Source organism: Lactuca sativa, chromosome 1, assembly GCF_002870075.4.
Source record: "Lactuca sativa cultivar Salinas chromosome 1, Lsat_Salinas_v11, whole genome shotgun sequence".
NCBI lineage: Eukaryota > Viridiplantae > Streptophyta > Magnoliopsida > Asterales > Asteraceae > Lactuca > Lactuca sativa.
The window spans coordinates 15,427,632-15,445,308 of record NC_056623.2 but is presented as its reverse complement, the minus strand read 5'-3'; the positions used below and the strand labels follow the sequence as shown (position 1 = coordinate 15,445,308).

General features: G+C 34.1%; 2 protein-coding genes across 2 annotated transcripts; both read left to right on the top strand.

The window, feature by feature from the left end:
- Positions 1–5,196: 5,196 nt before the first annotated feature.
- On the top strand, positions 5,197–6,588 carry LOC111916700 (GRAS family protein RAM1). The gene has a single exon (XM_023912370.2). The coding sequence runs from the start codon at positions 5,197–5,199 to the stop codon at positions 6,586–6,588; it is 1,392 nt and encodes a 463-aa protein (XP_023768138.1).
- Positions 6,589–7,891: 1,303 nt separating this feature from the next.
- On the top strand, positions 7,892–9,280 carry LOC111916701 (GRAS family protein RAM1). Its single transcript, XM_023912371.1, has one exon. The coding sequence runs from the start codon at positions 7,892–7,894 to the stop codon at positions 9,278–9,280; it is 1,389 nt and encodes a 462-aa protein (XP_023768139.1).
- The last annotated feature ends 8,397 nt before the right edge of the window (positions 9,281–17,677 follow it).

Sequence of the window (17,677 nt, the reverse complement as noted above, 5' to 3'; positions counted from 1 at the left end):
TTTTGGATATCGTGGAAAATTCAGCCATCTAAAACTTGGATATCCGCAGTTTTGGAAACGGATTTTGGGTAGTGATTTTCCAAAAAATTATGAGACCCGTATAAACCAAAAATTTAAAATTCTTACTTTTTATTTTTCTCATGTATATATATATATATATACACACACACACACACATTGTGGAAATGCAATTTGTAACGATTGATGACACTGACACTTAATGGAGGTATATATTTTCGATGGTTCCTTCTTTATACTTGGATGAAATCGATGTTGCTCAAAGGAATATATATGGAGTTTCTTGGATACCTTAGATGAGATCGATGACTAGATGCTTTCCATTTGAAGTTGACTCATAAGAATATTATAATAAAAAAAATATCATAAATGGTAATCAATTTTTAATTTAATTTCTATTTCTTTATTTTCATTTTTTTCCTTATTGAAATTTTGAAGCAATGATGGGAAAGGGGACAGTAAGGAGCATCGATGGGAAGAAGACAATGAAAACATGATACTTGCGATTAAAACATCAACTATAATGATGGTATATTTCTTTTTCCTTTAAAATCATTTATTTTTAGTATATTTCTTTTTTCCTTTAAAATCATTTATATGGATTCTAAAAGGAGATTGTAAACATTTTATGAAATGGTGCTAAATCCTTTCGCCAGGTTCTTATTTTCCTTTGGTATATATTTGCTATGTTTATAAGAACTTTAAATAGTTCACAATTTATGGTCTTCTTTTATTGACTCATGCAGAGATGCTCTTGATGCTTTGGGACTTGTACATTATACATGATTTTTTTAGAATGATTGTTCTGATTATTCACTATGTCAAAATTGTATATAGGTTTTTTTTACAGTTTTTTTCACGTTAAGGGTTGTTTTGGTAGTTTTTAGGAAATTGAAACAAGGGGCTGTTTTTGTCGAATTTTGTAAGTTAGTGGCCTATTTATTACATTTATTTTATACGTTAGAATGGTTGTTCCAACAATTCTTATGCATTTGAAACTGATGCTATTTTTGGCTTTTTTACTAAGTTATGGGGCTGTTTTGACATTTTTTCTAACTTATGGGGCTGTTGTCGGTCGGAAAAATAACTACAATAATAGAACACATTTTTTAGAGCATGTTTTATTTATTTATTTACTTTTATTTTGGTTCTCGGTTATTATAGGCTACCATTATATTGGTTATCAATAGAAATGTCTTGGTCATGGTTTTGAACACCGTGTTTCAAATAAGGAAAATGTCATTATTTTTTCTTTTATCCGTCCAAACAAAAAAACATATTGTAATTCCAATTTTACCTTCTTCCTTAGAAAACTGTATAAAATTAGTGTTCCCATAATTGATATTTTACAAATGACCATTTTGTCCTTGGACTAAAATTGTAAAAAGAAAAATACTATAAGGATCAAATTTCTAAATTTTTCATATTTTTTGTTTTAAAACATATTATATGATATCATTATTCATCCTCAAGTTATCTTGCTATTTCATATATATATAAAGAAAAATACGTCTGAATTTGTTTGTTCGGTCTTCTTTAAGAACTATTGCTTACCTAAAGCTTTCCAAATAATTAAATAGGCTTGGACCGAATGTTACTTTTATGTTTTACTCGTGTCATAAATAATTTAAAATAACAACTTACTTCCAATGATTTATTACATAATCAATTTTTAATTCTATTTAAAATTAACACCCGTGGGTTCCACGGGTTTTAACCTAGTATATATATATATATATATATATATATATATATATATATATATATATATATATATATATATATATATATATATATATACACACACACACATTGTGGAAATGCAATTTGTAACCATTGATGACCCTTACACTTAATGGAGGTATATATTTTCGATGGTTCCTTCTTTATACTTTGATGAAATCGATGTTGCTCAAAGGGATATATATGGAGTTTCTTGGATACCTTAGGTGAGATCGATGACTAGATGCTTTCCATTTGAAGTTGACTCATAAGATAAGAAATAAGGTGTATCATTAATTTCTTCACTATATATTGACATATTATAATATATATTCTTGTTACAATTTCACCAACTTTTTGAGGCAGGCAAGCATGCAGATTCTTCCACGTACTCAAGGCAAATTGTTATGATCCAAGGTATGCATCATGCGTGACCAAAAGAGGTTGGCCAAGTTATATATATATACAAGGAGCATCTTAGACACTAACTGATTCTCAATGTTATTTGTCAACAATAAATAGAATCCTTTAATGATATCGAGCTACTACCTAAAGTAACTAATAAACTCAAAATAAGGCGGACAAAACCAATTTTGGAGCATCTGCTTAGAGCATCGAGATAAATAAATATACTATCATTTTTTAATGCCGATAATAACATGTTTTGTGGCAAGTGATGATCATGTTAATACTGTTTATTTCAATAATCGAGTTGTATATCCTCAAAGTGATGACAACAATGACACATCCATTTTCAAGTTGATGCAATCCTTTCGTTGGTGAATGAAGCTATTATTTAATCTTAAATGTTGTTGAAACACCATTGACAAAGAGACAAATAGTTACTAAGAAAGAACTGAATATCAACCTTTTATAGATGTGGATCTATATGATTTAGAAAAAAACAAACGTGTGTTGGTATCAAACAATATTCTTGATAAATGAATACATGGTTAATTAGCAACGGATTCGATCCTCATTATCTTGCTGGGTGATCTAAGTCCTATAATTTTGCATAATTAAATAAATATTGCTTATAATTATCAAATATAATTGTTATGCTAAATCGTTTTCCTTTTTCTTAGAAAGTTGAAGTAATGAAATACAAACCTTTTGATCCATCAATGCTCGACATATAAAACAAATTAGTTTCATCTTTTTACATGTCACCTCACAGTTGAAGCATGAGAGATTTGAATTGAGATCAATTTCCATTTTGAAAAGTTTCATACTAAGTGATCACCGATATTAACAACTATTAACAAGTAACAATGGCTTTAACAAATGATGTCCAATCAAATGATTCAACAAAGTTATCCAAAACCCATCTAAAGTATGATTGGTGTAGTGACCCAAAACTCAATATTTGCATTATCTTATATAAGATGTTATATATTTATTTTATTCATTATTTGCTATGTTGAGATTTACATGTTGAGTTCTATTATTCTTTATCTCCAAACACAATAATACAATGCAATACATAATACAAGGCCAACGAGCCGACTAGGCTAGGCTACAAACAAGGGGCCTGAGTAACATACAAACATATAATCATTCACATGTTGAGTGCTATCACTCTCATTATCTTGATTTGATTTTGGTGATGCTAAAAAATTTGTTAGGTTGAGGTGTCTGCTTTTGTCATGGTAATCAAAGAGAACGCGTGAGATGGAGAGACAAAGTCATCGCTAACGTGGGGGAGAGGAAAGAGAGAATTTGGTCAATAGGGTAAGGGAGGAGTTTGAGGAGAAAGAAGGAAAAAATGATCAAATCCACAAATTGTAAGTTTAATTGAATAACGAATGAGGAGATGGCAAATCTTGTTATTATTCAATGGATGAAACTCTACCAATGTAAGATATCATGCTATGTTATAAAGTTCAATGCATTATAGAAAAAAAAAATTAATAGATTTATATGAAATATAGAATGATAATGTGACAATCCATCACAATCTATTAGGGGTGAGCAGCAGAACACGGTACCCGTTTAGAAACCAGAACCGTCTCGGAACCGTCGGTTCCAAAACCGGAGCGGTTCCGGTTCCGGTTCCTAAAGTTTTGGAACCGCCGTAAGCGGTTCCGGTTCCGGTTCTCATTTTTTCAGATATGAATAAACCAAATTTTTTTATATATACCAATAATATACATATTTATGTCCCCACATCATTTATATATGAATAAAAAACTTGGTTTATTCGTATCCTCGATCGATGATATTTTAATTTATGCTCTCTTATTAATTTGCACTTGTGTTCCACCTTTCCGTCGCTAGGCATCATGCATGGCTGCTCAAAATTAAGAGATAATGAGTACACAGTAATTATTGAGCGTGTTCTAAGTAATTGACAGTACTGGTATGGATTTAAGGTTTCGGTTTTAGGAAAAAGGGACTGCTGGGGATGGGGATAAACAGTCGTTGCAGCAGCTAAAAATATGAAACAATATATAATAACCCTAACTTTTATGCAGTAAGTACAAGCTTAAGATGCAAAAACATGGAATCTAGTTTTATGGAAAAAATTAATGTTGCTAAAGGAATATACGGAATTTTTTGGATAACTTAGATGAGGTCGAATGACAGATGCTTTAATTCCATTTAAAGTTGAGTCATATATAACATAAGGATATTATGGTGCTTCATTTCTTCACTAGCGACAAATTATATTCTTGTTAGAACATCACCAACTTTTGGGGCAGGCATGCAATATTATTCTTTTAATCAAAGGCAATTTGTCGTCGCCCATGACCAAAAGAAGTTGGCGAAGTTATATATATACAAGAAGCATCATTAGGTAAAACCGGATTCTCTATTTGTCAACAATATTTTGTTTATAGATACGGGACGATTATGAAAGAGTCAACATTTGATTATATAGTTGTGTTTTCGTTTTCTTGGCCGGAATTCTAGCCCATGCTCTAAGTTTAAAGTTAGTAGGATAACTAAGTGGCTTAAAAATCCTTATGTAATTAAGCTCTAAATTTTTGTATTTAATTGTGTGTTTTATTTATTTATAATAATATCTAATTAGTTGTTTAAAAAATAAAACTTGCCAACAATAATAAAATAAAAATAAAACTGCAATAGAGATGCTCGGAGAAATTTATGGGAGAAAAAGAAAGATACAAGGGTAGAGTGTGATGGCATCTTATACTTGGATAAGACAAATCCATCTTGAGGTTGGTCTATATGATTCCTCTTACCTTAATTTGGCATCAAAAGATCCTTTCTTGAAATACCCGAAGCATCACAGCTAGCTTTTCAAAGGCATGAATTTATTAATGTTAGGTTCAACAATTCTAACTTATTCCCATGGTCATAAGATCCTTTTTGTTCGTAACTTCCCATGATTCTTTTCCTTATTTGGCTATATAAACAAACGGCAATTCATAAACTCCCTCATTCACTTCAATCTCTTCCTACTAATCAGAAGTTCATAACTTGTATAGATATATGGAAGGCGTACAAGATGAGCAGTTGTTGCGTCTTGGGCTTGCAATCGTGATCGATTCTGGTAGTGGTCGTGAAAGAAAGGTGAAAAGAAAGAGAAGGGAAGAATTTAAACCTTTGGATACGAATGGAGTTTCTGAAGGAAATATCTATAGTCTTTTGGAAATGAGGGAAATCATGTTAAAGAAAGAAAAGAAGACACCAGAAATAAGCACGGGCGAGGATGGAAAAGGACTCCGTTTGATCCACTTATTGCTCGTTGCCGCTACCTCCCTTGACGAGAATAACCTTGATTCCGCTGTCGATAATCTGAGTGAATTGTATCAAAACGTATCTTTGATAGGCGACTCAGTACAAAGGGTGGCGGCTTATTTTGCAGATGGATTGGTGGCAAGGCTTCTCACACGCCAATCACCTTTTCACTCAATGATAATGAAGGAACCAGCACCCGAAGATGAGTTCTTGGCATACATGGAACTCTACAAAGTATCCCCGTATTACCAGTTTGCTCATTTCACCGCAAACCAGTCGATCATGGAATCATTCGAAAGGGAAGAAAAAAATAACAACCGATCATTGCATGTTGTCGACCTCGATGTGGCGTATGGTTTCCAGTGGCCATCATTAATGCAATCATTGTCAGACAAGGCCACTTCTGGAAACCGCGTGTCTCTTCGAATAACAGGGTTTGGAAAAAGCTTGGAGGAACTCGAAGAGACAGAGGCAAGACTAGTCGGCTTTGCCAAAACCTTTAGGAATCTAATCTTTGAGTTCCATGGTATGCTGAGATCAAATTCTGGGCTGAAATCAATAACCAAGAGGAAGAACGAAACGGTGGTTGTAAACTCAGTCTTCTATTTAAATTCCTTGTGCAACTTCACACACATCTCAGAAACGTTAAAATCGATACACAATCTAAACCCTTCCCTAGTTGTTATGGTCGAGCAAGAAGGCGGCCGAAGCCCAAGAACCTTCCTATCAAGATTCATGGAGTTCTTGCATTACTACGCAGCCATGTTCGACTCACTGGATGATTTCCTTCCTCTGGATAGTCTCCAAAGGCTTCAGATCGAAAAGAACCATCTCGGCAAAGAGATCAAACGGCTAATGGATTTCGATAAGGACGAGGAAAATTCGCCAAAGTACGAGAGGATGGAAACCTGGAAAGGAAGGATGGAAAGTCATGGATTTTCAGGAAGGCGTCTAAGTTCCAAGTCGATAATTCAAGCAAAGCTCCTGTTGAAAATCAATAGCCATTATTGTCCCATTCAATTTGGTGGGGAAAATGGAGGGTTTACTTCCTTTGAAAGAGAAGAAGGCAATGCCATTTCTCTGGCTTGGCAAGACAAATGTTTGATCACAGCATCTGCATGGCAATGTGCACGAGGAAGATGACGAACCATGACTCAACACAGAGTACTTTTGGTATAATTAGTAGCATATAGTTTTGTAAATTATCTATAATAACATGTGTGGAGTGAGTATGTAATATACGTTTTCGACACCACGTTGATTATAAAAAATATCTTAATTTTTATCATTCTGATGGCAATAATCTTATATGCTTCCATCAAAACAAATTTTTTTGGCGCAACATTTGTGATTAGTTGCGGTATAGAATGCCATCGATCTTATGGAGTAGTTTTTTTTTATGTTTTTTTCCCGTTAGTTTTCCATTAACTTTATCAAACACAAACATTTTATGTCTTGTTTTGAAAAAATAAATTAATTTATTGTAATTAAACATAAGGTAAAACTAAAAAAAAAAAAAAGTTTATTGTAACTTATAAACTAACTTTTGATAAGCTAGTTTGAAATAGCTTATTAATAAGCTAATTTATAAGCTAACCACTAATTTTATTTATAAGCTACTAGCTAGCGTCAAATATAGTCAATCCAACTTAAACCCTCACCGATCATTCACCATTTTAAAAAACTTAAACCCTCTCCGATCTTTTACAATGTATCTATTATTCTATATTGATATATCTATATTGAATTTAATATTTATTATCATCTTTTTATTGTATTTGTTTATATAATTTGTATTTAAGTATTGGATAATGTCTAATTAAGTAGAATTATTTCTAAAAGAATATTGTTTTTACGATGATAAATATGATTATGTGAGTATCATTGCAAAAGATGATCGATACTCGATATTTATAATATTGTATCGGTATGGATGGTGTAATGGATACTCTAATGTGTTGTTCCTAAAAATTTAATAATAATAATAATAATAATTAATAAGTAATAATAATAATAGATACTTTAATGGAAATGATGATTTCCTTTTGCAACAAGAATCTTTAGATGTTCGTAGAAACTTATGCATGGGAAAGAAAGAAACAAGGATAGAGTCAGATGTCATTCGATACTTAGAATAGACAAATCCATGGTGAGGTTGGCCTATTTGATTCCTCTGACTCCAATTTAGCATCTTAAAATCCTTTAATTGGAAAACCCGAAGCATCGCATCTAGCTTTTCTATTGTATGACTTAAACTAATATTAGGTTCAAAATTTCTAACTTATTTCCATGGTCATAACTCATAAGATCCTATTTGCATTGTAACTTCCCATGGATTATTCTATTCCTTATTTTTTTGAACGGCAGCTCTTTGGCTTTATAAACCACAATCACAACCTCTATTATTCACTTCAATTTCTTCCTTTTAATCGAAATTTACAGAGAGATGGAAGGGCTACAAGATCACGAGCAACTTTTGAGTCTTGGGCTTGCAATTGTGATTGATTCTGGTCGTGAAAGAAAGATGAAAAGAAAGAGGAGAGATAGATTTTTGTCTTTGGATATGAATGGAGTCTCAGAAGGAAAGATATTTAGTCTTCTGGAAATTAGGGAAATCATGTTAAAAGAAAAAAAGACGGGAAAAAGGAACATTGGTGCAGATGGAGAAGGGCTTCATTTGATCCATTTATTGCTAACAGCCGCTACCTCTCTTGATGAGAATAAACTTGACTTGGCTATTGAGAATCTCAGGAAATTGTATCAAAATATATCTTTGAATGGCGACTCTGTGCAAAGGGTGGCAGCTTATTTTGCCGACGGATTGGTGGCAAAGCTTCTGACACGTCGATCACCTTTTCATGCAATGATAATGAAGGAACCAACACCCGAAGACGAATTCTTGGCATACATGGAACTTTACAAAGTATCCCCATATTACCAGTTTGCTCACTTCACAGCAAACCAAGCAATCATGGATGCATTTGAAAAGGAAGATATTCAAAACAAACGAGCCTTGCATGTGGTCGACCTTGATGTAGCCTATGGATTCCAGTGGTCATCATTAATGCAGTCGCTTTCAGACAAGGCCACAACTGGAAACCATGTGTCTCTTCGAATAACAGCATTTGGAAGAAGCTTGGAGGAACTCGAAGAGACAGAGAGAAGGCTAGTCGGCTTTGCCAAAACCTTCAGGAACCTCATTTTTGAGTTCCAAGGTATAGTGAGATCAAATTCTTCTGGACTGAAATCAATAAGGAAGAGGAAGAACGAGACGCTTGTCGTAAACTCGGTGTTTTATCTAAATTCCATGTGCAATTTCTCACACATATCCCAAACGTTAAAATCAATAAACATTCTAAACCCTTCACTCGTCGTTTTGGTTGAACAAGAGGGTGATCGCAACCCAAGAACCTTCCTATCCAGATTCATGGAGTTCTTGCATTACTACGCAGCCATGTTCGACTCACTAGACGACTTCCTTCCTCTTAATAGTCTTCAGAGGCTACAGATTGAAAAGAACCATCTTGGTAAAGAGATCAAGCGGCTAATTGACTTCGATGACGAGGCAAAGTCGCCAAAATATGAGAGGATGGAAACATGGAAAAGGAGAATGGAAAGTCATGGATTTTTAGGAAGGAATCTCAGTTCAAGGGCTTTAATTCAAGCAAAGCTTTTGTTGAAAACCAATTGTCATTACTGTCCTATTCAATTTGGTGGGGAAAATGGAGGGTTTACATCATTTGAAAGAGAAGAAGGCAATGCGCTTTCTTTGGCTTGGCAAGACAAATGTCTAATCACAGTATCTGTATGGCAATGTGCAGCAGAAAGAAGATGACAAACCATGACTCATGATGGAGTTGTTCTTTTGGTAAAAATTAGTATCACAATTTTGTAAATTAATAGATACTATCTATGAATAATCTCCGTTTTCGACGGCACATTGGCAAGAATCTTATTATTCCTTCAAAACGGATTTTTAATTTTGACCCATTATTTACGATTAGTTCTATTGAATGCAATTATGGTTTATATCTTCACATTGCATTATATTTTTATTTTATCTTATCGTTTAAAGCATAACTCTAAAAAAAAGTTAGTCACATACCTACCTTGTGGTGTCGCAACAAATTCAAAGAACATAGTTATCTAGATATAACAAATAAAAAAAGTAAGTTGTTATTTTAAAATATTAACATTTTAAGAACCATTGTAAAAGTAACAATAAGATCAATAGCATGTTAGTAGGTTCTCGTGCTTGTAGACTTACTTGTAAGAATGACAAATAAGGATACAAAACGTTGCATAAATAATCAAATCATATAACTACACTACAGAAAGCGGTTGTAATATATTAAGCTTTTGTTGTTGACAGAATCACAACAGGTTGTTAAAAAACATTATATTGTTGTAACAACCAAAAAAATTCCAACAAAATTTTCAATTTTATTTTAGCAAAAACCTCCAAGTATCATAAAAACCAAAACAAGGAATCCTAGATATATCAATACAATTATCCCAAATCATACTATCAAAATGCAGAAATCATAAAAAGATCTGCAAGCTGTAATGTACAGTCATGCATTCGCCTTCATGTGATCATCTGAGGTACCCGAAACACATTTAATCCACAACTGTCAACATATAGCTTAGTGAGTTCTTCCCAAAATATTCATACAACACGTCATAATAAACAGTCATGAATTATCAGCAACCCTAAAGATTATCAACAATCTCAGTGAGCTAACAGCACGCCCTGTGGATTAACATCATGTTCAGGGGTTATCAGCAATCCCAAAGTATCAACAATGCAATTCAGACAAAACAACAAACATCAATAAAGACCCAAATAGTCACAAACATAAATACCACACAGGTAAAGCAGTGAGAAGACTCACCTTGTGGATAGCAGCTAGAAACACAACAACTCTTACATACATGGTTGATAGGATCAACAAGACACCTAACAACAGTAAAGTCATACCCTACCATCCTACACTCTTAAAACCCTAGCTTGACCCAAAACTCAACCGTGGTTAACTCCAACCAATGGTCACGTTGTGACCACCCATAGGTCATGTCATGACCGGAAAAAGACAAAACAGTCGCGAGCACCACATCTCACGATGTGACATGCTATTGCTCACGTCGTGAGATCCACTTTGGACATCATTGAGCATTAAGCTCTTAATACCTTAAGCCATTCCTTGAGACTTTCCATAGGGTCTCCCCCAATCCTAAGGACCATAAAAATCAAATATTTACAGTCATGCATGTCCAATGCATGACTTGCACACCAACTAGGTCAATAAGAAGATAATAGGATCAAGACTCATGCTTGGAGTCAAAAACCAACACCAAACTTCATATATGAACTTGATAGTTTCATTTATTTACTTCTTTTCATAGTTTATTTTTAGTTAAAGTCATATCATTTTAGTTAATCTTCATGTATATTTTCTCTTTTTGTTATTTTTCTCTTTACCGGGTGCTTTCCAGTCTTTTAAGCTTATTTGCAGGATTTATCGAAGACTATTTGTTATTGGAGGTGTGGAAGGAGTGCGGGACTTATGGAGGCTTGCGATTTGCTTGTGGACTTGAGGTGGTACAATTGGACTCGGTGTCAGTATAAGCAAGAAGCACATTGGACTTAATCTTTGGACACGAACTCGAGCTATGGAAGATTGAAGGAGCATTGGATCGATCATTAGAGGCTTTGGATGGCACAAATGGGATCTAAAGAGTTATGCATGTGGGCTGAAGTGTGAATGAGAAGATTGGGCTAGACTGTATTTTAAATGGCCCAAGTCCCACATTCAGCGTGACCCACGCGGTCCGCGTGAATTATGTTGAATTGATCCAGGGTTTTGACTTGTTGACTCTATTTGTAGAAGGTTGGTGGGTGGCTTTTGGCACCCTTTTGAATCCGGAAACCAACTCCTTTTTTCCGGAGATTGGAGGTATTATGGCACATTATCACTTGAAGAACACATACAGTTTTCTCTCAAGAAGGCTTTGGGGAAGATTTAAAGATTTTTGAAGATTAGTGTAATTTCTTTCCATCTTGCAACTAGAACAATGTTTGGTACCACTAAACTATATTGCATTTCTTTTACTTTGGCCATACTTAGCTAAACTTTCATATGTTTGATTAGGGTTTAACCCATGGATGATTAGTTACTTTGAAGACTCATTATTATCTTGTGTTTGAAGTTTATGGAAATGTTTTCTAGTTAAACATCATGTTGTGTTTATTTATTTTTAATCATGAGCTTGGATGAATGAATGCTTGTTTTTGTTGACTAATTTATTGGTTAAGTAATGGACCCTCAAATTAGTAAACAACAAATGGTTTATATATTTGTTTTCATTTCATTTAGACCATGGAAATGTTTCCTCCATAATGATAATGTAAGCATATGATTATCTTTTGGACTTGATAACTCTTAGAAATTAAAGCTAATTGATTTTCACAAGATTATATGCTTCATTGATTTTGTGATTTTAATTAAGTAAATGTGTTAAGAGCTCCTCTAGCCATTTTAATAGCAATGAAGGGTTGAGGTAATTTGTGCTTATGGATTACTATAGCCAAGTTAAATTAATTCACAAGTGTTGTTCTATTTAGTCTAATGATAAGTCAACCATGTCATCCATGTGGTGTACCTAAAATCAACCAATTTCACTTCATTGAATTTAATCAAATCTTTTACTTGTTTACTTGTCATGTTTACATTCTAGCTAGTTTTAATTTTGTCAAACAATCAAAAAGAACTAAACAACCCCCCCCCCCCCCCTAATTTTACTTTTACTTTTGTTTTACAAGTACTTGAACAAGTGATTTACATATAGATTTAAATTGAACCAATCTTCGTGGATACGATCCCTTTACCACTATACATTATTTTAGTGTGTAATATTTATGGTATTTATTTTGTTGGCCTCGACAACCACCAGAACTCATACTAAAAGGAAATGCCTTATTGATCAATAAAGGTTCTAACTTCATGGATCACATGCATGCTACTTGTAACATCCCAAAATTTAAAACCAAAAATTTCATTTTTAATTAAGTTATTATAAAACCAATAGTATAAAAACATCCATAATAACATCACATGTCAAAATCAAAGTTTCAATAATCAAAACATGTTATCATAAAATAATATCATAGTGTAATCTCAAAGATCTCATGTGCGGAAAATCATAGTGTGATGCATTGCGATCAAGCCGACTCCTTTCCTTTGAAAACGAGGTATCTGAAACCAAAACTGTAAACCATAAGCACGAAGCTTAGTGAGTTCCCCCATCATACCACATACCACATAACCAATATACTGTTGGGCAATTTTAGGGTGCCCTACCTACCATGTTTGGCAATTTTGGGGCGCCGACCTACCCTCCGGGTTATCTCAACCGGATACGGGGACTATTTCATCCCTTACTGCTACCACATAATAAAATAGCATAAACATACTATCAGGCATATTTGGGGTGCCCAACCTACCCTCGGTCCTTACAACCGTAACACGGGGACTATTCCGCCTATTATCTACTATCACATAACATCATATCATGCTAGCACATAATCATAACAGATAGCAACATACCAGATAATTATGAGGAAGACAATTATCTCTACTATAACCCTTATTAATGGGTCGGCCTTGGTGCCTTAGATCGACTTTCACTGGAAGGTAACTCACCTCACACTGCTTAAGTCCCGTAGATAAAATTCTAGCTATTGTATGACAGGTTCTCGAACTGTCAATTATCAAAATAACACCCAATCAGTAATTGGGTTCCAATATATACCAATAATTCCATGCTTGGGGTAAAAGGCTACTCTACCCCCAACTTAGCTTGACTCAAGCCTAAGGCTTAAAAGTTAACTATAAGTCAAAGCCCAACATATGGCCCAATTTTCCAAATTGGGCCCAAACCTCTACATGGTCTTCTCTTAAGGCCCAACCATTTAGTCCAGCCTAAACATTTGGCATTTCTAATGGCCTAATATCTCATAATCATAAAGGCCCAGTTATAGCCCATATATGGCCCAATTTTCCAAATTGGGCCCAAACCCTAACATGGGCCTTACCCTAAAGCCCATCCATAATTCTTAGTCCATATGATTGTTCTTGGATGGCCCATCAATAGCCCAATCACCAAAGCTCAATAGAAAGGCCCAACTTAAGGCCCAAGTGAAATTAGGGTTTTCACATAAAATGACGATTAGGGTTAAGTGTTTCTCACTTATCCCATTAAGGACTTAATCCATTAATTCCATCACTCTACTAGAAAAATCATAAGGTGTGGTAGAGATTAATACATAATCTAATTCCAATGACCCAAAATGCGGGTCCCGATAAGTCCAAGCCCATAATTCCAAAATTGGGGTTTTCTAAACCCTAATTAGGGTTTCCAACCAAATGATAGCCCAATAGGCCCAAAACTAAGTCTTTAGATCAATTAGGATTTATTAGGCCCACTAAGGTTTCATAAGTCGGGTACCACTAGCCCTGTCGAAAATACCCGTTACCCGAATTACCCGCTCGATTTTTTCGGGTATCGGGTAATCGGGTATCGGGTTAGCTTTTTCGGGTATTCGGGTAACCCGGTTTTTTTTCAGGTCGGGTAAAGGGTATCTTAGTTGGGTTTCGGGTTTACCCGATTTTTCCTTAAAAAATAATGGCCCAATACTAAAACCCATTTATGATCCCTGTATGGTATATGTCCGATTATCTGTAATCCGCCCAATTCCCCTCCTAATCCCCTCATTCTATTCTCTTTACTCTCTACAACTAGATTTTTTTTGATTAAAAAAAACCCTCGTCCGTCATTCCTCGTATCGTCAACACCGGTCATCAATCGTTGTCGCTGGTCATCAGGTCATCGTCACCGATCATCAGGTCGTCGCCGGTCAGCAGCTCGTCATCGCAGGTTAGTTCTCAGTCTCGTACCGGTCATCAATTCTCGCCATTTTTTTTAGTTAATCATATGATATTAAGGTGTGCAATCTTGGTTTCTAAATCTGATTACTTCGATTTTAGCTATACACTTTGATTTAGTGTGAAAAATCGACCACCAAATATAACTAACGATTTCAATTTTGAAGTTAAGGTTTTGTAGTGTGCATCTGTTTCTTTTTTATTTTTAATTCCTTTATGCTGTGTTGCTCTCCTGTTTGCATTCTGAATCTTGTTACCTGGTTATGTTCAACTTTTGGTGTTCTATTTGCATTCTTGAGTTTTTTATGTCAAACAAATGAATGGTGGATCATTGTATTGTAATGTAGTATAATAAATTTGTTATAAAGATACATTATGGGAATTAAACATCTTTTTTTTAAAATAGATGTTTAGTAACGACAACTGGAATGTAGTATAACATGGGTTGTTATAAAACTTCTCTCACAAAACCTATCACATATGATGGAAGAAGAATTACTGTGAGACACCAAGTTTGGCACAATAAGTTAAATGAGTTCTAGATATCACCTGCTGTCCTACTCCAGTTTTTTTTCTTTTTGGGTAATGTAATAATAGTGAATAATGACGAATTGTTGTTTACTCTTTTCAAATTTATTCATCTTTAGACATGTAATAATTTTGTTTTCTACTGAAGTTTTTATTATCTTAAACAGGTAAGTTGGATAGATAATATGTTAAATGATCTTAGTCAAATTGTGTAATTTTGTATCATGATCTTATACCGATTTAGACAATAAACTATTATGATCTTTTTTTTCTTCATTATTATGTTTTTAACAGTTTTTTTGTTTTGATTTTTTTTTTTTTTCTGTTTTAGATGTCAAAAATGGATGAATATATTGAAGTGGATGATGAGACGATTGAAGTTGAAAATCCAACCAATGATCAAGTTCCACAAGAAAATGTGAAAAAAACTAAAGAATTTAATCCAAGATCGAAAGTTTGGAAAGAATTTGAAAGGTATCAGGACGAAAATGGTGTGCAAAGATGCAAATGTAAGCATTGTGGTAGCGGGAAATACAAGTGCGAATCAAGTGGTTATGGGACCAAAAATCTAGGTTATCATTTGACTAAATGTAAAGCTTACTTGGATAAACTTAGTGGTGGGCAAACACAACTAGTTTTCCAATATGGTGATGAAAACAAATTGTCAACTTGGAAATTTGATCAAAATGATAGTCGGAAGGCTCTAGCCCACATGTTAGTAGTTGGCGAACTTCCATTTAGCTTTGTAGAAGATGCGGGCTTTAGGTATTACAATAGTGTTACTCAACCATTGTTTAAAGTTCCATGTAGAAGTACAAGCACAACGGATGTCTACCAATTGTTTGTAGATGAAAAAGAAAAAATTCGTGAATTTATTAAAAAAAAACATTGGTAGAATATGTTTGACCACTGATACGTGGACTTCTAAACAACAGTCATGTTATATGTGTCTCACCGCCCACTTTATTGATAACGAATGGAAATTGAAAAATAAAGTGTTGTGTTTTTCTTTTCAAGAGAGTCACCGTGGGGTTGATATTGGAAAAATGGTTGAGAAATGTTTAATGGAGTGGGAAATAGAAAATGTTTTAACAATTTCTGTTGACAATGCAAGTGCAAATGATGTGGCAATTGACTTCTTGAAAAAAAGTTTTCAAAACTCCAACAAGTGTCTTCTAAATGGGAAATGGATGCACATTCGATGCGTTGCCCACATTTTAAATTTAGTGGTGCAAGATGGCATAAAAAAAGTTGATAAGGCGGTTGAGATAGTTCGATGGGCGGTTAAATGGATTAGACAATCACCTTCTAGAATTCATAAGTTTACCGAGTTTGCTAAGGTTGCTAATCCCGGTATAACAAAACACTTGAAGAGAGATGTGCCAACAAGATGAAACTCTACTTACCATATGTTGGAAATTGCCCAAGCTTACGAAAAAACTTTTGAGAGATATGATTTTGAGGAATTTGATTTTCGGTGCGAAATTGAAAAGGCGGGTTTGTCGATTCCTTCATCAAGCGATTGGGAAAGGGTTAGGAATGTATGTCATTTTTTAAAACCTTTTCATGATGTTACTTTGAGGATTTTTGGGACACTTTATGTGACATCAAACACATGCATTGAAGATATATATTCCATTCGTACGCTCTTGGATGATGCTATTTCCGATTCTAGTCTTTGTGATATTGCATTGGCCATGAAAATAAAGTTTGATAAGTATTTTGGCGACATAGAAAAAATGAATTTATTGCTCTACTTTGCTTTGATTCTTGATCCGAGGAACAAAGTAAAGTATTTGGTTATACTGCTTGAGGATCGTTATGGAGAAAAGGGGGTGGAGGCCAAAAAGAAATATATCATGGATTCTATGTATGAATTATATAATGATTATATTAGAATTCATTCTCCAAGTTCTACTTCAAGTACCGCCGAGTCTACCACTTCATCATCGATACTAGGGAAACGCCAAAACCCGGAGTTTATGGCACCTAATCCCCCTTTGAGAAATAAACTAAGAGAAAAGATGAAGACGAACATAGTTGAATCAATTGGGGAGTTAGAAAAGTATTTGCAAGAGAGTGTTGAAGACGACTCAGAAATGTTTAGTATTCTAGATTAGTGGAAAGTGAATAGTCCAAGATTCCCGATTCTATCATTGATGGCAAGAGATGTGTTCGCCATTCCCGTCTCAACCGTGGCTTCAGAATCCGTTTTTAGCACTAGTGGGAGGGTTTTGGATCCGTTTAGGAGTTCTTTGACTCCTAATATTGTTGAAAGTTTAATTTGTACACAAGATTGGATTCGGGGTAGCATAAGTGACACAATCGATTATGAAAAAGATTGGGAAGAAAATCAACAAATTGACAAAGGTAAATGTTTATCGTTGATTATTTTAATGACTGTTTCCTTTTAATACTAACATTATTTGACTTTTTTTTTATATAGAGTTGAGCAAGATGAAGTAGTGAAGGTGCAAGAAGAACAAGTATATTTATGAATGTCTTTTTGAACATGACATGTTATTATTTTTATAATATGTAATGGTTATCTATATTTTCTAGATTTAAAACCTGAGTTTTTTGATAAATGCAAAATACATGCATATACATTAATATCAAGTAATTTAAATGGTTGACCTTGGTTGTTATTATTTAATCAAAATGCATTTGTGTATATTTTTCTTTGTCATTCGATTTTGGCTTATTTCTAGTATTTTAGTTTACAAATCTTTCATCTAAAACAATGAATAATAAAATCT